This window comes from Xyrauchen texanus, chromosome 23 (assembly GCF_025860055.1).
Source record: "Xyrauchen texanus isolate HMW12.3.18 chromosome 23, RBS_HiC_50CHRs, whole genome shotgun sequence".
Classification (NCBI taxonomy): Eukaryota; Metazoa; Chordata; class Actinopteri; order Cypriniformes; family Catostomidae; genus Xyrauchen; species Xyrauchen texanus.
Genome location: NC_068298.1, coordinates 12,976,855 through 13,002,905, shown reverse-complemented (window position 1 = coordinate 13,002,905; position 26,051 = coordinate 12,976,855). Strand labels below are relative to the sequence as shown.

General features: G+C 40.6%; 1 protein-coding gene across 1 annotated transcript; it reads left to right on the top strand.

The window, feature by feature from the left end:
- Nucleotides 1–26,051, top strand: LOC127617097 (mothers against decapentaplegic homolog 5-like). Its single transcript, XM_052088981.1, has 6 exons — nt 1–506; nt 19,376–19,633; nt 22,154–22,264; nt 22,877–23,098; nt 24,325–24,581; nt 24,895–26,051. The coding sequence occupies exons 1-6, from the start codon at nt 104–106 to the stop codon at nt 25,036–25,038; spliced, it is 1,395 nt and encodes a 464-aa protein (XP_051944941.1). The 5' UTR covers nt 1–103; the 3' UTR covers nt 25,039–26,051.

Genomic DNA, 26,051 nt, shown 5'->3' with positions numbered 1-26,051 from the left:
CCCCCAAAAAAAAAAAGTTAGACAAACACACACATAATCATCTTCCAAGCACACTGCAGGCCGAGAGGGCTTCAGATCCTCCTTCCTGGTGCAGCCCAGCACTATGACCTCCATGTCCAGCCTGTTCTCTTTCACCAGCCCAGCGGTGAAGCGATTGCTGGGCTGGAAGCAGGGCGACGAGGAGGAAAAATGGGCAGAAAAAGCTGTGGACGCCTTGGTGAAGAAACTGAAGAAGAAGAAAGGCGCCATGGAGGATTTGGAGAAAGCCCTCAGCAGTCCTGGGCAGCCCAGCAAATGTGTGACCATCCCCCGCTCGTTGGATGGAAGGCTACAGGTATCCCACAGGAAGGGCCTCCCTCATGTCATCTACTGCCGTGTGTGGCGCTGGCCGGACCTGCAGTCCCATCACGAGCTCAAACCCCTGGAAGTGTGCGAGTATCCGTTCGGTTCCAAACAGAAAGAAGTGTGCATCAATCCCTATCACTACAAGCGTGTTGAAAGTCCTGGTAAGTTTTTACTGATGTTTTTTTTACACATATAGTCCAAAGAGTGTAAATGTTTTTGATTAACAAAAGGGGTGGGTGGAATGACCGTATACTATGAAGAGATGTCCATTTTTAGACATTTTCATAATCATCTGTAGTGGAAATTAGCAATCGATTAATAGTTAACACCACAAAGCGCACGTTGAGGACTCCAAATAATATGTGCATGTTGCCTACTGTTTAAATATTTAAATTAATACGCTTAAGAAATGCAAGTATTGGCATGTTCCTCTTAAAATATTATTTTTTCAGTGTATTTTAATACATTTAGGCTATGTTTAGTACAAATTTGTGAATTGTTTAATAACTGTTAATTAATTACTGTTAATAATAACTTAATTAATAATTGAATTAAAACTTCAAAAGAAGATCGTGGTATGTTTTAGACTTTTTGGACTTAATTTAATTGAAATTAAGTTCAATCATAACGCTATTTAAACCGTACATAACATGCTTCTTCTCTGGTGGTGAGACGTCAGCTGAATGTGCCTTCGTGCTTTCTCTGATATCGTTGACGTAATTGTTGGTTGGCATGAAACGAGTAGACCGGCAGATCAACAGTACTAGTTGTACTTTAACACAGTGGTTCTCAAACTGGGGGTCGCGGAATGATTTCAAGGGGTCGCGAGTTGGTTTGAAAAATGTATGTATTTTCTGATTACAATAAATATTTTTCAATACTGAAAAATTAAGATTACAACTAAATATTTTCTGATTTCTAAAGACAGAAGTGATTAGAAGGTTTCAATTTTTTTTTTAAATAATATTTCGTGACTCTAAGATATGACGTCACCGTGCGGCGACTGATCGCTAGTTATCAATACAGCACGCAACTGCACGTGGAAACTGCAACTGCAAGAATGGATACATTTGTAATTCGCAAGGTTAAAAATGTTGAGGAAATTGTGGACAGTCTGCCTGAATCATCTGAACCGTGTACATCTACTAAACACAAGAGCAAGACCCCTTCTGACCAATGTAGGAAACGTCGGAAATATCAAGAGGAATTCATAAAGTATGGATTCACTTGTTCTACTGTCAACGACGTGGACCATCCTCAGTGTGTAATCTGTTCAGAAGTGCTTGCCCATGAAAGTATGAAGCCAGGAAAAATGCAGAGACATTTGGAGACAAGACACCCTGCTTGTGTTGAAAAACCTATAGACTTTTTTCGCAGAAAAGAGAAGGAATTACAGATTCAAAAACGCACACTCGCACAACAAACCCAAATTACTGCTAATGCTCTGAAGGCATCTTATGAGGTGGCATACCTGATAGCACAGTCCAAAAAGCCACACTCGATCGGGGAAACCTTGATGAAGCCCGCAGTTGTGGCTATGTGTCGGGCCATGCATGGCGAGAAAATTGCAAGTGAGCTTATGACTGTCCCATTGTCGAATGACATGATAGCTCGCCGTATTCATGATATTTCAAAAGACATTAAGAGTCAATTGATTAATAGGTTAAATGGAAAGAAATATGCGTTACAGCTCGACGAATCTACAGATGTGTCTAATTCTGCTCAGTTGCTGGCATTCATCAGATACACATTTGATGGAAAACTGCACGAGGAAATGCTCTTCTGCTCAGTGCTGGAGGGGACTTGTACCGGCAGTGACATTTTCAACAAGCTGGACACCAGACTAAAAGAGATGCGACTTTCATGGGATAACTGTGTTGGCGTATGTACTGATGGTGCAGGTGCAATGGTAGGTAAAAACAAGGGACTCAAGGCAAAGGTTTTAGAAGTGGCTCCTCATGTTAAGTTTACGCACTGCACATTCACCGTGAGTCTCTTGCTAGCAAAGCACTTGACAGTGAGCTTAACAGTGTTCTCAAAAGTGCAATCAAAATTGTAAATCACATAAAATCACGTCCAGTAACCAGTAGACTGCTAGCCACCCTTTGCAATGAGATGGGCTCGCAGCACGAAGCGCTGCTGTTTCATACCGAAGTCCGGTGGTTATCTCGCGGGAAGGCACTCGGCCGGCTTTACGAACTGCGTGAGGAAGTGCACTCGTTGTTGAAAGAATCTAAATCTGAATTCGCGCACCACCTGACAGATCCAGATTGGTTATCAAAACTTGCTTATTTGGCCTGTATATTCGAAAGGCTTAACATGCTTAATCTTTCATTACAAGGTCCAAACACAAACATCTTGACAATGAATGAGAAAATTGATGCATTTGTGAAAAAGCTGGAAAGATGGGCTGAGCGAGTTGAACAAGGTAATGTGGAGATGTTTCCTGAGCTGGATGAACATCTGGAGAAGAATGGACTGAGTCTCGGCAGCCTGGAAACACACATCACTGGTCATCTCCACTGCCTTTTGGAACTATTCCAGAAGTATTTTCCAAAAGAGACGCAACCAGAACTGTATGAATGGATACGGCAACCATTCACTGAAACTAGGACTAATCTCCCCACAAAACTGGAAGATGCTTTGCTGGAGCTGTCCAGTGATCGAACATTAAAAAAACTTTATTTTCCAGTTCCACACTGCCTGAATTTTGGATCGCAGTAGCAGAAGAATACAGAGAGTTATCCGGTGTGGCAGTGGATGTACTGCTTCCGTTTGGATCTACGTATTTGTGCGAGCAGACTTTTTCCGCTGTTACATACATGAAAAATAAATACAGATCACGTCTTCATGTTGAGGATGATCTGCGAGTAGCCGTATCCAACATCGGGCCACAGATTAAGCTTTTGTGCACCGAAAAACAAGTGCACCCATCCTACTGAAAGGTAAGCCTAAATTTATATACAGTAAATATAGTTGAAGTTATGGAAGCTTGTTTCCGCCACATAAGAAAACATTTGAAAAGATAATGCGATTTTTTTTTTTTTTTTTTTTTTTTTTTAATTATTATTTATTTATTTATTTTTTAATCTAAAAATTGTGAGTTTATATCTCGCTATTCTGACTTGTTTTCTCATAGGCCTAATTGTGAAATATAAACTTGCAGTGCCAGTTATAAAGTCAGAATTGCATGATACCTTTTATATTTTTTATTCTGTGGTGAAAACAATCTTCCATAGGAAGTGGATGTGGATTTAAAACCACTTTTTTTGTTTGTTTATTGTTTGTGTATGCTGTGGTAGGTAGTGGGTCGCGAGTTCTCGTCGATGTTAGTTTAGGGGTCGCTGGCTAAAAAGTTTGAGAACCACTGCTTTAATACACTCATGGTGTATGCAGAAAACATAATGTTCTTTTATAGAGAAATGCTTCAACACTGATTAAATTGAGCCCGCTTCATCATCTTCAGTGCATGTTTGCTGCTTTTTCTGTGAGGCGGACATGGCATGACATGCAGTGGGAAAGTGCCCTCCAGCGGCGAATGACTGTATAGATTGCTTTATCAAAATCTGCTGGTATGATTACTGAATGCATTTGTTCTGAAATCAAGTAATAGACCAACGATAAGCTTAATCGATCAAATTATTAATGACAATTAGCCTATTGTCTTTTAATCATAAATGTCCCTAATACTGTGCAATGGCAGAAATGCTAGTCGACTTGGGGGGAAAAAAATATAGGCTACTCTGCATACTGTGTTGTGGAGGGGTGGTTTCTGTTTAGACAGTTTTGATGATTATAACAGGAGCGATTTAGGTTTGGCACATCGTGCTGCACCGCTTTCATCCAGTGTAGATACTTTGTAACTGTTTATGGTTGCCAAGCAATATCATAATTAAATGGACATTATTGTATTTTGTATATTAAAAAAATTGGGTTGAATTTCCTGCAAAAATAATTATATTGTGATGTATGCTATAATGATACAAAATGACTAATACAGTGCAGGGCTTGACATTAAGCATTGCCAAGTGCTTGTCCTTCAGACTTCAATTGGCCATTCACTTGTCCGAGTAAAAAAGTTAATTGTGCAGTAGTGTTGTCAAAAGTACCAGTACTTCGGTACCAAGTCGATACAAAAAATTAAAAAGATGTAACAATACCAGTGTTTCTTCAGTACCGAGCACCGAGGCTATCCGGTACCAGTGTGCAGTATGACTGACACATGACGGCATTAAAATGCTCACAGGCTTATTTTGAACGTGTGCAATTTTATTCATTAAATTTGTTTGCTAAATGCTGCAATCTTAGTGTGCATGAGCCATATACTTTAAATTAATGTATACATCCGACCGCTCAGAATCATTCACGTTGTACGAGATGACACATATTATATGTAGGCTATATACATTTCACTGGTACTGGTACCAACTACTGACATTTTGGTACCATGACAACACTATAATCCAGAGAGAAAAAAGGACACTTTCTGCCGTTATATTTTTCCAACATTACAACAGTTGCTCAACCTAATAGTATTATAAACCCCATTTATAATTTGTATTTATATTTATAGTATTATTATACTATTATTATAGTTATAATTATTTGTGTATATTACTTATTAAAATCGACTGATTCACATGGCAGAGAAAATACTTTAATACGTCAGATGGGGGGGTCATGTGATGTCATGCGAGCAGCAGACATGTGAGCGGTAAGCTCTGCGCACTGCTTTTTAAAATTATTTTCATGTTATAAATCGGTGAGATTAGATACACCCAGTTACATACTTGTTTTTTGAGGTAAACTTGGAAAAGAAGTCAAAATCCTCGGGCTCTGGAGAAATAACGTACGGATTGTTGGAATTCCTGAGCATGAAGGCAGAGATATAGTGGGCTTCCTGGACGAGTTCCTCCTGAGTCTGCTCGAAGTCCCAGCTCGCAGATCTGCAGAGGGAAACAGGCCCCAATCAATTCTGGCCAAATTTCTGAGATCATCTGGTAAAGATGTTGTGTTGTGCGAGGCGAGGAGCAAAGGAAATCTTTCTTGGAAAAATCACAATATTTTCTTGTAACCGGACTTTGCGAATTTGATGAGAGAAATGCAATCGATTCAAGGAGTGTAAGAAACTCTTGCATCAATGGAAGATCGCTTTTGCACTGATGTTTCTGGCCAAACTGAGAATAGAAACAAAGGATGGCCACAAAGTATTTACATGTCCCAAACAAGCACTGTCCTTCATAAATACATTGGAGTAAGCCATTTGATGTTTCTTATGTGAGTGGATTGACTCTTTTACTCTTTTACTCTGTTACTTTTACTCTGTTGTCTGTGGAAGCTGGGTGTCATTTTTGTTTCTGTTTGTGTTGGTTCCTAGTGGCTGGTGTTTGTTTTGTGGAATATCACTTCTCCTTCAAGAAACTTTTGTATTGACAGATGATCGCTTTTGCACTGGGATTCCCGGCCAGATTGAGATTGGATGCTGGGGATGGCCGCAAAATATCTAAATGCCCACATAAAGGATGTCTTTTATAAAGTTGTTGGACCGAGTAAATCATGGTGTATTTGTTTTATGGGGCCTCAGATTGAATTTGACCTTTGACCATCCGAGGAACCAGAAAGCCTGTGTTTGTTTCTTTTTGTGCTGGTTCTGCCTAGCGGGCTGGAGTTTGATTTGTATAACAACACTGCTTCAGGATAGTTCTGGATGAATCTGTTCATTCTTTGTGTTTTGCTTCCTGTTGGCTGGAGTCTGTTTTTTGGAGTATTTTTGTGGGACATTGGAATGATTATATCATCTGCTGCACTCATAAACAGCCAGCTCACTAAACACTTGTTTGACTGTCCGAGGAAACTGAACAGCTTTATATTGGTTGGAATTTGTTTTGTGGAGGATCACTTCGAGACAGTTCTGTGAATGAATCTACACAGTCTTTGTGTTTATTCTGCCTATTGGCTGGGGTTTGTTTACAAAAGTATTTTCTGGTATGCCATTTTGTCTCACAAAATTTGTGCAGAAGCACAAGAAAGAAGCATCATTGAGCAATCCAATGGCAAAGTTGTCATGGAGGCTCTCGTACGCATACATGGACCTTTTCAGTTTAGAGGGATTGATGCTGGTTGGCGCTGTCTTGTCCGGGGTTAATGCACACGTTTTTCTTTTGGCTGTTTGTTTGGTTCTGGGGGATGTTTGGGTTTTGATTGTCATACTAATGTGGGAATGTGGTCTTTATAATCTTGTTTGTGACATATTCTTTAGTGCTAGCTCAAGTAAGAGCAGAGGAGTCATTATATTGATAAATAAACATCAACAATTCAAATCTCTCAAACAGATTAAAGATAAATTGGAGAGAATCATTATTGTTTTAGCATAAATTCAGGGGCAAAGTTTGGTTTTGGCTAATATTTTATCTTGTTGCTAACCGCTGGCACCCCTCATGATATATTGGGAGGAGACTTTAATCTTTTGATGGACTCAGTCCTTGATCATAGTTAAGCAGAAGAGCGTAAGTCCCCTAGAGCAACATAGACATTTCTCAGGATGTGTAAAAAATCTTGGCGTTGCAGATATTTGGCAACTTTTGAACCCATCTGGGAGGGACTGCATTTTTTTCAACAGTCCATATGATTTATTCTAGATTTTTTCTATATATATATCCAAGTCCCTTATTTCATCTGTTGTGGATTGCTCAAATGGAAACATCTTAGTCTCCGATTATGCCCTGGTGAGTTTAGAGATGTTGCCACATATGGAGAAAAATAAATCTTATAGTTGGCGCTTTAATGTATTCCTTTTGCAAAATCCTCATTTCCAACAAATGTTAAAGACTGAAATCAATGTTTATATGGAGACCAACTGGTCCTCAGTATCCTCTATGGCCGTGGCTTGGGAGGCTCTTAAGGCTGTTCTTAGGGGTCGGACCACACAGTATGCCTCATTTACTAAAATATCCAAAGCACGAGAACTCGTGGTGTTGGAAGGGAATGTTAAAAGTGCTGAGGTAAAGCTGGAGTGCCGAGTGTCATCTGATGGCCTCCTATTGAAATACAGATATAATACTATTTTGTTGCGGAAAGTGTTTTGGTTATTCTGGGCAAGACAGTCATAAAAGCAAAGCACGGAAGCTTTTGGCTACATATATTAAGCAGAGAGTGTCTTTTTCTACCATTCCCTCAGTGAAATCTGCTCAGGGAAATGTTACCTCAGCCATTGATGTTAATAATGCTTTTAAACGGTTCTATCTTGATCTTATGTTCCACATCTTCGTCTACTGATGAAGATATTAGAAAATTTGTGGAACCATTAGAACTCCCTAAACTGACGACTGCGCAAAAAAATTCTCTTGATTCTGAGATTACCTTGGAGGAGCTTGATGAGGTAATTAAGGCCTTGCCTACAGGCAAAGCTCTGGGGCCAGATTTGGTGCTGAATATTTTAGATCTTATGCTACAGAATGGGCTCCAATTTTGTTAGAAGTTTATACAGGATCATTAAAAAATTTAAAGCTTCCCCCAACCATGACACAAGCCCGGGTCAGTCTGATTCTTAAAATGGACAAAGATCCTAGCATGTGTAAAAGTTACCTTCCAATTTCCCTGATCCAGCTAGATGTATAAATGAAATATTGTCAATTTTGGCTAACTGATTAAGTTATGACGTCTCTGATACATATAGATCAGGTGGGGTTTATTCGGGGCTGTAGCTCTTCTGATAACATTAGACATTTCATCAATATCATATGGTCAGTAGCGAATGAACAGTCTCCGGTCACTGCCATCTCACTTGACGCAGAAAAGGCGTTTGATATGGTAGAATGGGATTATCAATTTTTACAATTTGGGAAATGTATGGGTTTAGGAATACATTTTTTGGTTGGAATAAGTTACATTATAGACACCCTGTGGCATTTGTACAAACAAATGGAGTAATTTCAGATTATTTTTCTCTAAATAGGGGCACTCTGCAGGGTTGCCCTCTTTCCCCATTATTGTTCTGTCTTGCCCTGGAACCATTAGTAGCGTGATAAGAAATGAGGATGATTTTCTAGGGGTGAATGGGGGAGGTGTGGCGCATAAGCTGCTGCTTTACGCAGATTATATTTTATTATTTGTCTCTGACCCTACTAGATCTGTGCCTTGCCTCCACAGAATTATTAAGGATACAATTACTCAGGATACAAAGTAAATTGGTCTAAATCTGAAGCTTTGGCTCTGATAGCATACTGCCCAGTAACGGCTTTTCATCCAGGCACCTTCCAGTGGCCCAAACAAGGCATCAAGTATTTGGCATCCCAGCAAATTTCCCAGCAATTTTATCTGATTTAGTTAGTTAATTTTTACCCTTTTAATAATAACTTTGAGTTATGTGGACAGGTGGGCTTCATTACATTTATCGATGTTTGGCAAGGTTAATGTTATTAAAATGAACTGTATTCCAAAATTCAACTACCTGCTACAGTCACTCCCTGTATATGTCCACCTCTCTTATTTTAAGCATTTTGATTGCATAGACAAGTCCTTCATTTAGTGTGGTAAACGCCCCAGACTACATTTCAACAAATTATATAGGCCAGTTGACAAAGGTGGGCTTGGCCTATCCAAGATTTAGTTTTATTATTATGTGTTCAGTTTCAGGCATTTGGCTCATTGGTCGCTTCCACCTGAAAGAGCCCCTCCCTGGTTTTCTATTGAAAAGGATGTCCTTGCCCCTATTACTCTATTGCAAAGGCTTTCTATCAAACTAACCGGAGAAGTTAAGTCACACCCCATTATTTCACATTTGCAAATGATTTGGACAAGAGTATTTAATTTGGACATTTATTTAAATGTTGCCTCAATCATATGGCTGAACCCCAAATTATATTATCAACAAGTCCCCTTTCTGTTGGTCGGAGTGGATTGTGAGGGGGGTTACTACACTCGGCAACCTGTATTAGAGTGAAGTGTTGAGATCTTTTGAGAATTTGGGTCATCATTTTGGGATTCACAGATGTCAGATTTAAAGGTATTTACAGCTGTGCCACATGTTCTGTACTGTTTTGGTGAGTAGCACACACACTTACCTCCTAAGGCAGCAGGTGCTTTGGGAGAGGTGATTTCTACTTTTGAAAAAGGTCAGGAGGCATCAGTGTATTACTCCCTGCTAACTTAGAGTTTGGAGAATGGAGCTTTAACTTCTATCAAGGGATTATGGGAGAAAGATTTGAATTTGGTATTGGAGGAAGGAGTGTGGACTAGGATTCTAAAAAATTTCATGTGTAAATGCCTGTAAATGTTGGTGAGGTCACAGTTTTTTTCCACATTTATCAGCGAGCTCACGGTACATTTCCTCACCATCTTCTCATTCCACTGTTTCTCTCGCTGGCTTATATTCTTGTGTCTCCCTCGTTGATTAACAGGTGTGCCTGGTTACCTCTGCGAGCGAGTCTAATTGTCGTTGCCAGGGGTGACGCTGATTCCTCATCAATCTGTTTCAATGAGAAATCATACCGCAAGATTTACAAGGGTAATGGGGGGGGGGCATCCTAACCAGACCTGACCAGGCTGAGAACATCCTGGAAGAGCCCATCCATGTTTCCGTTGGCTGACCCAGCTGCCCACTGAAGTGGAAGTCCTGGAGTACCAAGAAACATCTTGTCACCCGGGCATTCGTGTCCTTTGCCCTGGCCATCCATTGGAGAGGTGCATGATCTGTGATCTTCACCAACAGGTAGTTCTGCAACTCCATGACTGCCCACTTTATTGTAGGGCCTCTCTCTCCACAGTAGAGTATCTGGTCTCGGCTAGGTTCAGTACTTGGAATGCCTGCTCAGCCTCCTTGGACCATACGACCCTCTCTGGTTGTACTTTCTTTGTCAGGTCTGTAAGGGGCAAGCCACAGAGGCGAAGTGGTAGATTAAGCATCGATAGTATCTGGCCAACCCCAAAAAAGCATGTGTTGGAATGAGGGAACTCTGTTACTGCTGTCATCTTGTCTTCCTGGGGAAGCACCAGTCCTCGTCCTATGCGGAAGTCCAGGTACCATGCCTCTGACAGACCCAGGTGACACTTGCAGGGGTTGACCGTCAGCCCAGCCCTACACAGAGATGACCGCACCTTCCGCAGCCGTAGTAGATGGTCTTCCCATCCTTCAGAATGGATCACCATATCATCCAGATATGCAGTTGCGTAATGTAGGTGAGGAGCGCAGGATGACATCCATCATTCTTTGAAAGATGGCTGGTGCCCCATGCAGCCCAAAGGGGAGAAACTGATACTGCCAGTGGCCCAATTAAGTACTGAAGGCCATCTTCTCCTTTGCCCTGTGTGCCAGTGGGACCTGCCAGTATCCCTTCATCAAATCCAAGGTGAAATAAAATGGGCTCTCCCTAACCTTTCAGTGAGTTTGTCCACCCAAGGGATGGACTGTCGAAGGTTGAGGCTTCATTTAACTTCCTGAAGTCATTATAGAAGCAAAAGGTGCCGTCTGTCTATGGAACCATAATGATGGGGCTGGACCATGGGCTCTTAGATGCTTCAATCACCTTGAGTTTTAGCGTCATCTTTAACACCACCTCAATGACTTGCTGGCGGGCTTCAGGAACTTTATATTGCCGCTGCTGTCCTTGTCCTGGTGGGGTACGTACATCATGTGATATTACCTCTGTCTGCCCAAGAACGTCAGAGAACCTGACCTTAAATTGACTGACCAGGGCCTCCATTTCCTTTTGCTGGGCTGCTGACCGATGTTCTCATAAATTCACCACCAGTGGTCCCTCCATGGCAAGTAGGGCTGGTTGATTTCCTGGCTCCACCCAGTGCTTGAGGAGATTGATCTGGTCCACCCTCCATCTCCCTGGTGGCCTTGGCTAATAGATTACAGGTCCCACCCTCTCCACTTTGGTGTAGGGGCCCTGCCAAGATGTGAGAAATTTACATGAAGCATTTGGTAACAATAACAGGACCTGGTCACCCGGGTGGAACTCACGTTCTTGTCAGTCTGCTGTATGTTCATTGTTGGGCACTGGGTGCTCTTTCACGAGGGGCATGACCCGCTCAATCCTGTTTCTCATGTTTCTCACGTGCTCGATGGTCAAGTGGAATGGTGACGGCTGCTGTTCCCAGGCTTTCCTCTCTACATCTAAAAGGCCTCTGGGTTGCCAGCCAAACAATAATTAAAATGTGTGAAACCTGTCAAAGCTTGTGACACTTCTCATACCCCAAGACCACGTATGGTAGGAGGTAGTCAAGTCAAGCCGATCCTCAGCTATCACCCACCATAGCATCTGTTTAAGAGTCTGATTAAAGCATTCTACCAATCTGCCTGTCTGCGGGGGATATATTGAGATGTGTAGTAGTTTCACTTTGAGGAGTTTGCATAGATATTTCACCAGTTGTGAGACGAAGGGTGTTCCCTGGTCAGTCAATATCTCCTTAGGGATTCCGACCCGGCTGAAGAGTAAAACGAGTTCACGGGCGATGTTTGCTGATGTTGATTTGCGTAGGGGATATTGCCTCCTGGTATATGGAAGCATGGTTCACAATCACCAGAATGTGTTCATGTCCCTGGGCATTTTGCAGCGGACTTACATCTGCTCAAAGGGTACTTCTATTACTGGAAGCGGAATCTGGGGGCTGGGGGGTGGTTCCTGAGGAGCTGTGCATGGACACACCTGGTTGCTTCTGCAGAATCTTTTCACCTTTGTATCCACCCCTGGTCAATGAAACATGTCGCGAAGATGTTTCACTGTGTTTTCAGCTCCCAGGTGGCCCACCATGGGGTGGTAAAGGGCTAGCTCTATCAGTGTTTCTGCCTTTGTACATTGAACCACTAACAGCTGCTACTCTTTGCCCCTCCTGATCACTATACTGTATAGCAGGCCATTCTGCCCAATAAAGTGAGGAAGGGGGTGTGAGGGGGGTGTTGTTTTCCTTCCACTATTCTGACCTGTCCCCAGCAGTTCCTCAATCTTTCATCCTCCCTCTGAAGGATCCTTCAGACATCACCTGTTGGAACAGATCAGTCAACACATTAAGATTTCTGTTGTCCAACTTGCCCTCTTTTACACTTTCTGTTACCAACAGTGCGGTCTGGGTGCGGGCCTTTCGTTGTGGTCTAGGAGGTCTTAGGGAGGTGGGCTTTGCTGACTGCAGGAGTACTTCAAGTCCTGGCCAGTCTTTCTGGACGGGAGATCTTTCATTATCCCCACATGACCAGAACCAGAGCTTTGTTATTGTAACTGTATGTACCAGAACATACCTTGTATCGTCATGTACACACGTGATGGGTTTAGCACACACCCTGGTTTCTCTGACTTCAGGTGGGGTTGCTGGAGGCTCACAGAGTTTCCCGTGTCCAACACTGCTTTGACTTGCTGGCTGTTAGATTTTACCTCTCGTTCTGGAGCCACCACTGGAACTCGAGGAGTGTAAAGCACCCCGACATCTAGTCCCGTGCCTCTGGTGCATTTGGAGCTGTTGGCATCGACTCATCTTGCACTGTGGCTGGTGGTGGCAATGAGAATGGCCTGGTGATACCATCGGCGCTTCGTCAATCCCCTGGGCTTCTCTGAGGGAATGGCTAGCCTTCTTCATTTAAGTGCTTTTAATGTGGCGGGATTCACCATGCCGACCAGTGGACAGTGCACACGAGGTAGTGCTCTCATCATTCGGTCCACTACTACCTTTTCAATCACTCTGGCTGGTGTAACTTCATCTTCCGATAGCCAGAGCTCTGCCACCCACTTTAATTGTGCCACCTGTATTCTCACCGTTACGTTGGAGTCAAAGCCTTGGTCATGAAACCTCTGTGGAGCGCAGAATGGCAAGAGCCCCAACCTGGTGAGGGTTTCTTCAAAATATTAGTCATTTGAGGTGGTAACGACAGTGAATGGTAGATGCGTTGCGGTTCCCCAATGAGGAGAATGGCGATAAATTGTGACATCCCTTGTGTGCTGCCACCACCTCAAATGTATGTAAATATGTCTCAACATCATCCTGATCTGTGAGTTTCATCAGGATGTGTTGTGACACTAGTCGGGTATCCTAATCAACCAAATTGGCCCAGTTTCTAGGGAGGGTAGAGTCACATGGGGTAAACACCTCGTGGTCACAATAATGGGGCTTTTCCACTGCACGGTACAGCACGAATCTGCTCGCTTTTTGGGGGGTTTCCACTGTGGATGGTACCTGGTACTTTTTTTAGTACCACATTTAGATACTAAATGTGACATCAAAACTCTGCAGATCACTGATTGGTCAGAGAGAATAGTAACTACCAGCGTCACTGGATTTGGGATACGGGACATCAACCTGGTAGTTTTAAATTTGGCAACAGCGATAGCAGTTATCATTTGTTCATGCAACATTTGAATTGTAAAAAGAAATGGCTGTGTGCAAAACCATGCCATGGTCAATAAACGAGGTGGAGTCTTTCCTCTAGTTAGCGACGAACGAAATAATGCGAAACAAAAATGTTTTTCAGGAATTGTCTCAGCTGATGGCCGCACACGGCTACCACCGGACCTACAAACAGTGTAGGGAAAAGTAAAAAAAGAACTTAATAGTGACTACAGAACCATCAAGGACCACAATAGCCGGAGTGGTTCAAACAGAAGAAAGTGGAAGTGGTTTGAATGGACACCATCTATGGCAATAGACCGGTGAACAATGGGAGGTGCCTTGGACTCAGCCACAGCGATTCTGGTACGTTTTGTTACATTAACTCTATATTCTGCTTGAAAGCTTCACTTTATTTAGTTGACCAGCTACTGGAAAGCTTGATTCTAAAACAACCAGGCCAATTTAACTGTTGCACTTCTGTAAAATCACCATGCAACAACTACTTTATGCAGCACAATGAACTAGTTGCTAACAACTAGCGGTGGTGTTATTTTTATGGTCGGTAATATTTGTGTAGCGTTTAAGATGACGTCATGGATGTAGAGGCAGTGCAACTAAGATGATCAGCCTGTAATCCCACCCACATTGAGGCGGCACTAAACTGCAGTGCAAAAGCAAGCTCAGAAAAGTAAAACGAGCAGAGTCGAGTTGAACTGTAACGTGCAGTGGAAAAGAGCCATAACAGTCTCCGCAATAACATGCTCAACAAGCCACATGATAAAATGCGTGGTTTGACTGCAACTGAGATTCATCACCCGGATTGAGGCGAGTCACTATGCCACCATGAGGGACTAAGAGCGCTTTGGGAATCGGGTTTTCCAAACTGGGTAGAAAAGGGGAGGGACAAAAAATATCACTTCCCGTTGTGGGGGCTCTCGCATTCGCCTACAATCTCAACCGGATAATCTCCACCGTGGTTTGGTTTTGGCTAGTGACCAGCTGTTCTGTCAGCTACTGCTGGTGCTAGAGAAAGCCCTCCATTATGGAAATGGGAGCTGCTGCTTGGGGTGCCTGGTCATGGTGCGACGCTTGCATTCTCCACCAGCTGTAGCAGGACACGTTGGGCTCAAAAGAGGCACGACACAGACAACACTTTTACCCCCGTCACTTTTTGTGACTGAAGTTCAGCATTTGAGAAATGTGCAGGGTAGGTGACCCCAAGCCTCCCTTCGTGCAGTGTGATGATGAGTGCTATTATAGGACAGGTGAGACTCGCTCCTCTTCTGAGTCTTTGAGGGAAATGAATGCCAGCGGGGTTAAGTCTGCTTCTTAGTCGCTGCCTGTGAAAACATAGAAAAATGTGAGAGTGAGCTCAAGGTACATATCCTCACAAACTACTCAAGATGTTTCTCTCGCTGGCTTTTATCCCTGTGCCTCACTCGTTGATTAATAGGTGACACTGATTAGAACTTGGGCGCCTCGCCACAGTTTGTTAAAATTATTAGGCTATTGATTCCATGCAGTCAGAGTTTGACTGAGGAAAAGACCTGTCATTTGAATTTTACTAGGCTTAAAACTACTGTATATTTACAGCTGAGTACAGGGAGTCATTTTCTTTTTTCTTGTCAATATTGCTGTTTGATTTAATATTAATGATATAACATACAGCAGCAGGTCTATTGGGAGGCATTTACATATTGCACAGATCGGATATTTTGAGGTACAAGATTATTGTGCTCTCTGCTTTCACTCGTAATACAGTGCATTACTGGCTGTGCTTACATTGTATTGCTTTGATGGCAGATTTGGTCTCTTAAAGAGGGGCATTTTGAACAAAAAGCACATTTGACTTCATATGCACAGCTGCATTCACAGCGAGAGACGAGCGCTCACGCGCAGACATATGCATGTGAGCGTTGGAAAGGTACAGAATTGAGTCAGTATTTGGTACTGCCAGTACTTTTAACATTGGTTGCAATGAAAATATTGAACTGTGCAGTGATTTTGCGTCACCCCAAGCCATTTGTGGCAGCACCCCACACTGTAAAAAAATTGTTTCAAATTTACGGTAAATTAATGGCAGCTGTGGTTGCCAGAAATTTACAGTAGAAAATACGGTAACCACGTTTCGGGCTTTATGGGATGACATTTGGATGCCTGTATATTTTACGGTGCATTACCATTTATATTATTAAATGAAAATCTTGATACATTATAAAATGAAAAGCAGATTTTTACAGTTTCAGAAGATTAATGTATTGTTAATCACCGTAGCAAATAAGAAGGGCACATGATGACATGAAGTTCATCAAAAGTGGCCTTTCCAGAAGCAATTACAAATAAACACGGAGAGACAGTGCTTGATGTCACTCACACAAACACTAAACGCCATCAGGGTAAAACACGTGAAATTAAAATAATTCAATAAACATTAACTAAACTAGATCAAATATAACACGGAACACCCCAAAGTACATAACTGTTATTAAAAATAAGAATAAAAATAACTATTCCCATAAAATATAATGAAATGTAAATGGTCACGCAGGGAATTCTTTTTTTTTTTTTTTTTAGTACTTTTACAGTCTCTTACCCATTTATATTACAGAATTTGTTTTATAGTGCTGGGTGTAATCCATATCTTAAGTGATACGATCAGTTTTGGATGAGAAACAGACCAAAATGTTACTCCTCGTTCACAAAAATTCAATCTCTATGGTGCGTTCATTAGAGAAGCTCGATTACGCTTTCTTGTGCATGATATATGGTCAGAGTGCAGTACTCACAAGAGTTATAGTGAAAAAGGAGTTACATTTTGGTGTATTTCTCACACAAAAGCAATCATATTACTTCTGAAGACATCCAAGGAGGGGCAGTTCTGTGGATAGAAATGCCTTGTTGGTGAGAGAGGTCAACAGAGAATAGCCAGACTGGTTCAAATTGACAAAGTATACATTAACTCAGATAACCACTCTGTGCAATTGTGGTAAGAAGAATAGAATCTCAGAATGCTATTCTGAGATTTGGGTTGGCACTGCTTGGTGGCACGAGGGGGACCTACACAATATTAGGCAGGTTGTTTTAATGTTGTGGCTGATCAGTGTAAAGTTGAAGTCAGAAATTTACATAAACTTAGGTTGAGGTCATTAAAACTCATTTTCTATCTAATCCACAGATTTCATATTAGAAAATTATAGTTTTGGCAAGTCATTTAGGACATCTACTTTGTGCATGACATGAGTAATTTTTCCAACAATTGTTTACAGACAGATTGTTTAACTTTTAATTGGCTATATCACGAATCCAGTAGGTCAGAAGTTTACATATACTAAGTTAACTGTGCCTTTAAGCAGCTTGAAAAATTCCAGAAAATGATGTCAAACCTTTAGGCAATTGTTAATTAGCTTCTGATAGATTAATTGGAGTCAATTTGAGGTGAACTTGTGGATGTATTTCTCCGTGCCGCTAAACTCTGTGCCTCTTTGCTTGATATCATGAGAAAATCAAAAGAAATCAGCCAAGACCTCAGAAAACAAATTATGGACCTTCACATGTCTGGTTCATCCTTGGGAGCAATTTCCACACGTTCAACACCTGAAGGTACCACGTTCATCTGTAAAAACAATAGTATGCAAGTATAAACACCATGGGACCACACAGCCATCATACCGCTCAGGAAGGAGACTCATTCTGTCTCATCTATTATGAAGATGCTAGAGGAAACAGGTAGACAAGCATCTATATCCACAGTAAAACAAGTCCTATATCGACATAACCTGAAAGGCTGCTCAGCAAGGAAGACGCCACTGCTCCAAAACCACCATAAAAAGGCAGACTACAGTTTGCAAATCTTGGTATTTTTTATCTTACTTTTTGGAGAAATGTCCTCTGGTCTGATGAAACAAAAATCGAACTATTTGGCCATAATGACCATCGTTATGTTTGGAGGAAAAAGGGTGAGGCTTGCAAGCTGAAGAACACCATCTTAAGCATAGGGGTGTTGGCATCATGTTGGGGTGCTTTGCTGCAGGAGGGACTGGTGCACTTCACAAAATAGATGCCATCATGAGGAAGGAAAATTAAATGAATATATTGAAGCAACATCTCAAGTTAAAGCTCAGTTGCAAATGGGTCCAGAGCATACATCCAAAGTTGTAGCAAAATGGCATAAGGACAACAAAGTCAAGCCATTGGAGTGGCCATCACAAAGCCCTGACCTCACTCAGATAGAACATTTTTGGGCAGAACTGAAAAAACATGTGCGAGCAAGGAGGCCTACAAACTGACACAATTTAGACTAGTTCTGTCTGGAGGAATGGGCCAAAATTCCAGCAACTTATTGTGAGAAGCTTGTGGAAGACTACCCGATAAGTTTGACCCAAGTTAAACAATTTAAAGGCAATGATACTAAATACTAACAAAGTATAGGTAAACTTCTGGCTCACTGGGAATGTGATGAAAGAAATAAAAGCTGAAAAAATAATTCTCTCTTCTATTATTCTGACATTTCATGTTCTTAAAGAAGACCTATTATACCCCTTTTTACAAGATGTAATATAAGTCTCAGGTGTCCCCAGAATATGTTTGTGAAGTTTCAGCTCAAAATACCCCACGGATCATTTATTATGCCATGTTATAAATGATTCTTTTTGGGTGGAATCAAAAGTATTCTGATTTTGTGTGTGTGTCTCTTTAAATGCAAATTAGCTTCTGCGCTCCGCCCCCTTTCCAGAAGAGGGCTGTGCCTGTACAGCTTGTGCTTCGGATACTACAGCAACAACAAATCAGAACCAATATGACTGACCGTGTAAATACCGGAGTTCAGCCATATATGTATGAGTATATAGGTGTATATCTGGTCTCCATGAAGACTCTTATGTTCACTTTTAAAGCCAACAACAGAACACTTATGACGCTTACGAAGCTGAGACATTATTCTTCTCACTGTATCTGCTCCAGTGTGGAAAAAATGGCGGACTATATGTAGATCACTCAGGGGAAGAGGGTGTTGTCCATCACCAGTCGTGGGCGAGTCACGTTAGAGCAGAAACGAAACTATTCACTGTTTTTGATTAATAGAAATATAATAAAGAGGAGTGTGTGGACTTTTAACATTGTAGGATGGTTGTGTACACTCACTGCTGACTCACATTTATGTACAAACTCCATGTAAAAGTTTTGCACAATAGGTCCCCTTTAAAATAAAGTAGTGATCCTAACTGACCTAAGACAGGGAATGTTTTCTACGATTAAATGTCAGGAATTCTGAAAAACTGAGGTTAAATGTATTTGGCTAAGGTGTATGTAAATTCTGACTTCAACTGTATTTACAATATATATATATCCCTGCAAGTATATTTGGCTTATTTTTCCTGTGCATTTGCCGTGGTGTAGACGGTGTTGACTATCAAATATCTTTTGCCTCCAGAGGCCTTCTGATCCATGTAACCTCTGTTGCCCTCTGCTTAGAATGATATGTGCACTGTATTGAACTTTTCAAGGGCTGATATCACATGTCACTTACAATTGTGTTGAAGCTAGAAAACTGATCTGTTTTGCCTTAGCAGTCACCTTGAAGCCAGAGCTAACCAATCAGTACACAAATCTCAAGGATGCTAGATTCTTTTTTTTTTTTTACCAGAAATATGTAAATCAATGTCAGAATGGTCTGTTTGAATGCAATTTTTTTTTTTAAATGGTCTTTTCACAGTACTTCCCCCAGTTTTGGTTCCACGACACAGCGAATTCAACCCTCAGCACAGCCTGCTGGTGCAGTTCCGCAACCTGACTCACAATGAGCCTCACATGCCTCTCAACGCCACCTTCCCAGAATCCTTCCAGCAGCACAGTGGAGGAAGCTCCTTCCCAATCTCTCCAAACTCACCCTACCCTCCATCTCCTGCCAGCAGTGGCACCTACCCCAACTCACCTGCAAGCTCTGGGCCATCCAGCCCCTTCCAGCTGCCAGGTACATGTATTACAAGTCAAGATATTGACTATTCAGACTACATCAGAAGTTGAGTTGTCATGATAAAACTGCAGTGCCAGTACCAGGGAAAGGTTTTGCCACAGCAAAACTTAATATGCTATTAAACATGCTCCTTTAAGTAATTTGTCACATTAACAGTCAGTAATAAATCAGGGCTGGCCATGAACTTTTCCAGGTATAGTACCAGGTACAGATGCTGTCATTTGTCCAAAAACTATAAAAATGAAAACGGAAATGAGGAATCAGGAAGTCTACCTTGTAGTGATCGAGACATTATGCACAATTCACTCTACGTGACTTTGCATTGTTGATTCAGAACAGTATATTTATCTTTTTCTGGTCAATATTGTTGTTTGATTAATAAACAGCGTTGGTTTTATTAGGCTGCAGTCGCTCTGCAGAGACAACATTTTTGACCATTAATATATACCACCACATTTTATACCGCAATGTGAGAGTTCAATTGCGTGTGCAGCTTTCGAAGATAGCCACCTCTTAGTAAGGCAGCGCACGAGTAACTTCTGATACTCTAAAATGTCTGGTATCATTTATATTTTAGTATGAACTTTGTCCCTAAGTACCAGTCATTTTAACATCCCGAATCAGAACTAAATGTTACTTGGGTTTGGGAACAATTCCTCTAATAGCGAATTTTAGTTTGTCCATTGCCACTTCAATATGGATTTGTGACGCTGAGAGATTTGAATTTCAGTTGTGCAAAAACCTATCATGAGATATGATGGTTGTGCACTGTATATTGCTGTCAGTAAACAATGGAAATGCAAGCTAAGCAGCACACCAAAGCTCAATGACTTCAGTGCGCTGAATGTCCTGCTAGTGGGTGCCCATCACTTGGCACTGGCCTGCACACCCCCTGTTCTGTGTCTGAGTGATTTGCTGATGCCTGCATACGTAGGGTGGGTGCACTCAGGCAGAAGGAGAGCTGATTTATAGCAATGTGGGTTAGAACTAATGCTGGTTTTATTCATAGAATTTGCTTGATTCATCACAGCATCAACTGCGCATCATTGAGAAAATTATAAAAACACATGAATCTCACATTTATGTTGCATTGTGAATTTAACTAGTTGTACTTTGTGAACTTCTTTCTTCTGCAATTTTTAGGTGACTAATGACTACAGATTTTATTGTTCTAAACAACAAGTGAGGTTTTTCATTTTCTTGTGTCAACATAACAGTTTTTTGGTCCAATTGCAACATTGTCATTTAGGCCTTGTTCAGACTGCCACTAAAAATCAGATTTTTTGCATATCCAGATTGTATCCAGATGAGTTTTATCTGGATGACAAAAAAACGCATGAAATTGGGAGGTGGTTTCAAATGTGATTGAAATCTGATTTTATATTCCGGACGCTCTGGCTGCTCAATTCGGATTTCAAATGGTCTTTTGCGTGTCACTGTTAACGCGACACACAACGATGATGTAAAAAAATCGGTGACTGCAGCATGGAACATCACAATATTTACCAGTCTCCTCCGTCGCTGAGTTTTTCTTGTGTGGCGGCGGAGTTCTTATTTGGAGAATAAGATGATGCACCGGCAATTTTCCCACATCTGTTTTGAAAGCATCGTCACGTGGGTATGCCTTCTTTGTTACCAAAGCAACCCATGCAGATGGATTGGTTATGTCTTATCGAGCAAATTTGCTTTGATCACTTGCAATTAATAGTGTGGACAGTCTGCCTGAAAAGATCTGATTTGAGAAAAATCAGATTTTCCTGCAGTCTGAACATAGCCTTACTGATAATGAGGAATCATTCAGATTCATTTTTTCAACTGCCAAACTTTTTAAAATCAGCAGAAGTACAAAATTATTGTATTGTTTCCTACATGTTCATATCTTCATATAAAAGAGAACATTACCATTGGTGATCCAGACATTGAATATAGGAATATTAACTATTATTAAAAATTTTAAAAATTTTAAAAATTTTAAAAATTCTTCTTGCATTAGATAATATCTTTCTTGGATTTCTTTGGATCCATTTAGGTGATTCTTATTTTTATTTATTTTAAGCTGTTCACACAGCTTTTGGAAGAGATTGAATTTAAATACTATTTGCATCTTGCATTTGAGCTGAACAACTGTTCTGTCGGACATACCTATGGTCATTTGCATAGATAATATATTTGTAAAGCAATATGTATTTCTAAACAATAAATGCTTTTGCTGTAGATTCACATTTGCCTAGGTGATGCTGTCAGCAAGAAGCCTTAGCTGTTTTCTGGGATCATTAATCAGTCTAAAATATATGTAAGATTGACATTGAGGTGGGTGTTTGATGTAAGGGATTTGCGAAATCCGACACTAAGGTTTCCATAAAATGTGAAGCAGCTTCCTGTAAAGATTAATCAGAATTTAGGCTCAAGGGAATTGCAGTGGAAGCCCATTTGTTTTGCATCAGGCCTCTTCTCCAAACCTCTCTCTCTCTCTCTCTCTCTCTCTCTCTCTCTCTCTCTCTGGTGTCTCTGTACCAGCTGATACCCCACCTCCTGCCTACATGCCTCCAGATGAGCAGATGGGACAGGACGGGTCTCAGTCCATGGAGACTGGCAGCAGCATGGTGCCCCAGAACATGCCCAGAGGTGGTAAGAAACTGCTAACATCCATTTATAAGCAGACAATGTCAAGATATCCTGGTGTTACTTCACTGAGCATATTAAAGGCTATGCTTTTTTGTAAGACGAATAGCTTTAGTGAGCTTAATAGACCATGGTTGCCACATCTTGTTTTAAAAAAACTTTGGAAAACTTGTTGATTTTTACATTAGACCAATAGAAAACAATTCTATTTAGCGGCCCAAATAATGCCAGATTATTTCTCAAAACAAACCTCACTTTTCCATTTTTGCAAATATTTGTAGCTACCTTGTCCCAATATTATTTTTAGTGCACCAGAATTTACAAAGTCAGTTCCTTTTCGTGTTCATGAAAATGTGCTTCTGCTATCTTAATAAATCCCACTTGGTTTGGTACTTCATATAATTCAATGACAGTCATACAAATTCAAGTGTGGCGTACCTGTCCAAATATATTTTGGGCCAATGTACCGTAGATAAAAATTGGCTATTGTGAAGCTCAATCTGTAGCTGAAAATAAACTCTAATCTCTTTAGCATGTTTTTTCTGGCTGATATTGCAAATTATCTGATTTTGTGGACACAATTGATGGCTTAAGCCCAAGGTCTTGTTTTCATATCAGATGTGCAGCCAGTGGAGTATGAGGAGCCCAGTCACTGGTGTTCTATTGTGTACTACGAGCTGAATAATCGTGTGGGAGAGGCTTACCATGCTTCCTCCACCAGCGTACTGGTTGATGGCTTCACTGACCCATCCAGCAACAAGAACCGTTTCTGCCTGGGCCTGCTCTCTAACGTCAATCGCAACTCCACTATTGAAAACACCCGCCGCCATATTGGAAAAGGTATACACACCTTGCAAGTTGTTAGCTGGAAGATCTTTTTCAAGGTCCACTGTTTAAATTTTCCCCCTCTGTCCTGGACACCTAGTAGCGGTTTTGAAACCCAGTGGGAGGTGACATTTAGTTACAGAGGTTCAGCAAAAGTTTGTCATTATAGTGACCTAGAATGACAAACTTTAGCCTGTTTAAAGAAATATTCCGGGTTCAATATTCAGTTCATCTCAATTGACCGCATTTGTGGCATGATGTTGATTACCACAAATTTATTTTGAAGCTAAAATCTGGGTACAGTGAGGCACTTACAAAGTAAGCGAAAGGGGGCAATATTTTATGTTTACATTTGTATTGTTTCAATGGTTTAGCCACAAGATGTAAACAATATGCATGTTAACATGATTTTAATGTGATAAAATCACTTACTAACCTTTTCTGCGTTAAGATATAGCCAATTTTACATCTTCGTTGCCATAAACATGTAATGTAACAAATGCTCCTAAATCCTAAAATGACTACAAATGACAATTTAAGCAACTTCACAGCTCAAATAATACATTCAATTAAACAGAAGAATTAATGTAAGTGCTTTAGTAAAATTATAATCTTCACATTTCTGCCTTTTAATCCCTCCAAACATTGGCCCCATTCACATCCATTGTAAGTGCAGCACTGGAACCAAGTCGAAATAAATTTTTGGGATAATCAGTATTATGCCACAAATGCTGTTGATTGAGCTTAACTTGTATTAAACCCAGAATAAGCTGCAATGATTATTCATTTGGCCATAATATCAGTTTACAATAATCATCTTGTATGATTAGGCATGACCTGGTTGAAAAACAAAAGATAAATACATGTTTACAGTGTACGCTTGGCAAGATGAAACCAAATAAAAGAGAAACAAATGTGTCAAAAGCGTAAGCCTCTGTAAGTGTTTAATTACATTGGCACTGGATCAAGTATCATTTTTAGGTTGTATTGTGATTCACTGTTGAATTTTGGAAAGGAAATTGACCAGAAGAAAAGCCTACAATTACAAACCTAAAAAGGGATTCATTCTTTTTTAAATCTTGTAGAAATGCATGTTTTTGTTTAGTAAAAAATAAATAAATCTGCAAACACTTTTTCAGGACATAGCCATGATGTCAAGATTTTAGTTCCCATTCAATATAATGGCAAATTCATGAAATACATTTAAAGTAAGAGCATATCTCCTGTGTTTGAACTTGCAGGTGTCCACCTGTATTACGTTGGAGGGGAAGTGTATGCAGAGTGTCTGAGTGACACCAGCATTTTCGTCCAGAGCCGGAATTGCAATTACCATCATGGTTTCCACCCAACAACTGTTTGCAAGATTCCCAGTGGCTGTAGCCTCAAGATCTTCAACAACCAAGAATTTGCTCAGCTGCTTGCTCAGTCTGTCAACCATGGTTTTGAGGCTGTCTATGAGCTCACCAAGATGTGCACCATTCGCATGAGCTTTGTAAAGGCAAGTCTGTAAAGTTTTTATGATGCATGTGTTCACCACAAATGGGAACATTTGCCATAGCTTTTTTCACAAGGATATTTTTATGTATGGGAAGTTTTCTCTCCCATTTTCTATATGAGCATTTAATAGTTCAGGGAATAAAAACAGTTGTAGTAGTGGTGCCATCATTTCTTGTCTAAACTGTTTGCTGTAAGCATTTTTCCCAGCATTACAGCATTTGGTTTTTCATATTATTTGCCAATGTGAATGTGCCATCAATAATTCTGTTTGGAATTTGCAACAAGGTAAATTACATTTTCTCTCCACTTTTTAGGGTTGGGGGGCTGAGTATCACCGACAAGATGTGACAAGCACCCCTTGTTGGATAGAAGTGCATCTCCACGGTCCCCTACAATGGCTGGATAAAGTTCTAACACAAATGGGTTCTCCTCTGAACCCCATCTCTTCTGTCTCGTAATGATGGGCCCTCTCTGGGCTAGGAGGATCTTTTTATGAGCGTTTATTTTTTTCTTTACCCCTCCCCCCTTTTTTTATTTTATTCATTTTTGAAAGAAAAGGAGGTCTTAAGGGATGAACTGTTTACACTAGCTGCAGAAGGGTTTGCGAATCCTACAGCTGTCAGAGCGATAAGAATGAACTGGGGCTCTAAGCACAGCTAGCAGAGGAAAATTCTAGGCAGTGACTAAATGGACTAACTACTGCTTTAGCAATTGCCTTTTAAATGGATGCTTGTATGACTGATTTTCTCTAACTGTAGCTTATATGAAATTGACATGCTTTCAAGTATCTCTGCTTCACTTTACACCAGTTGAAAATGGCAATTTCCTAGTTCTATGATGATTCTTTTAATTGCTACGTTGTCTAATCACAATTATTTGCAATGCATCTTTTCATCTATGTTTACTGTTAGACTCAAAGCTCATTACAAATGTTTCCTTTTTATAGCTTCTGTTGCCTCAAGGAAAAACACAAAGTTACTGCTTTTAAATAAAGTTCTTTTTATCTGTCAATTTACATGTTTTTCTTAGCAACAATGTTTTTAAAGTCTGACTAAGGAAAACTAGTAACCTCTTAGAATACACATTAGTCATGAGCACTAAGAGCAGTTTCAACACCAAGTCTTGTCTTTGCACGATTCATTGTAGTGTTTCAGTGTTATATTACACAGCTGTTTTGACTAGTTCAGCATGTTCTTGCATGCATGTTTATTTTTTTTTTCTTTTACAAGCACATATATGCACAATTTAACAGGAATATTGAAACAAAATTGTGTAGTTCCTGCAAATATATCATACTTTTGTTTTCTAAAAGTAAATTTCTCAGTAGGTCGAGTTAGTGTGCCTGGAGACTTAACTTGACTGTGTTGTCTGTCAATTGGTTCCCTCTACTGGACAAACAATGATTTTTGTTTGTTTGTACTAATGTATTTGTTTGGTATGAGGTACTAAGAATTTCATGTACAGTCCAAAT

Excerpts from the sequence above, each read along its gene's own strand:
- LOC127617097 (XM_052088981.1), top strand. The coding sequence starts at position 104 with ATGACCTCCATGTCCAGCCTGTTCTCTTTCACCAGCCCAGCGGTGAAG. Across the intron at positions 23,099-24,324 it reads CCGCCGCCATATTGGAAAAG|GTGTCCACCTGTATTACGTT; the intron begins GTATACACACCT and ends TTGAACTTGCAG. Across the intron at positions 24,582-24,894 it reads TTCGCATGAGCTTTGTAAAG|GGTTGGGGGGCTGAGTATCA; the intron begins GCAAGTCTGTAA and ends TCCACTTTTTAG.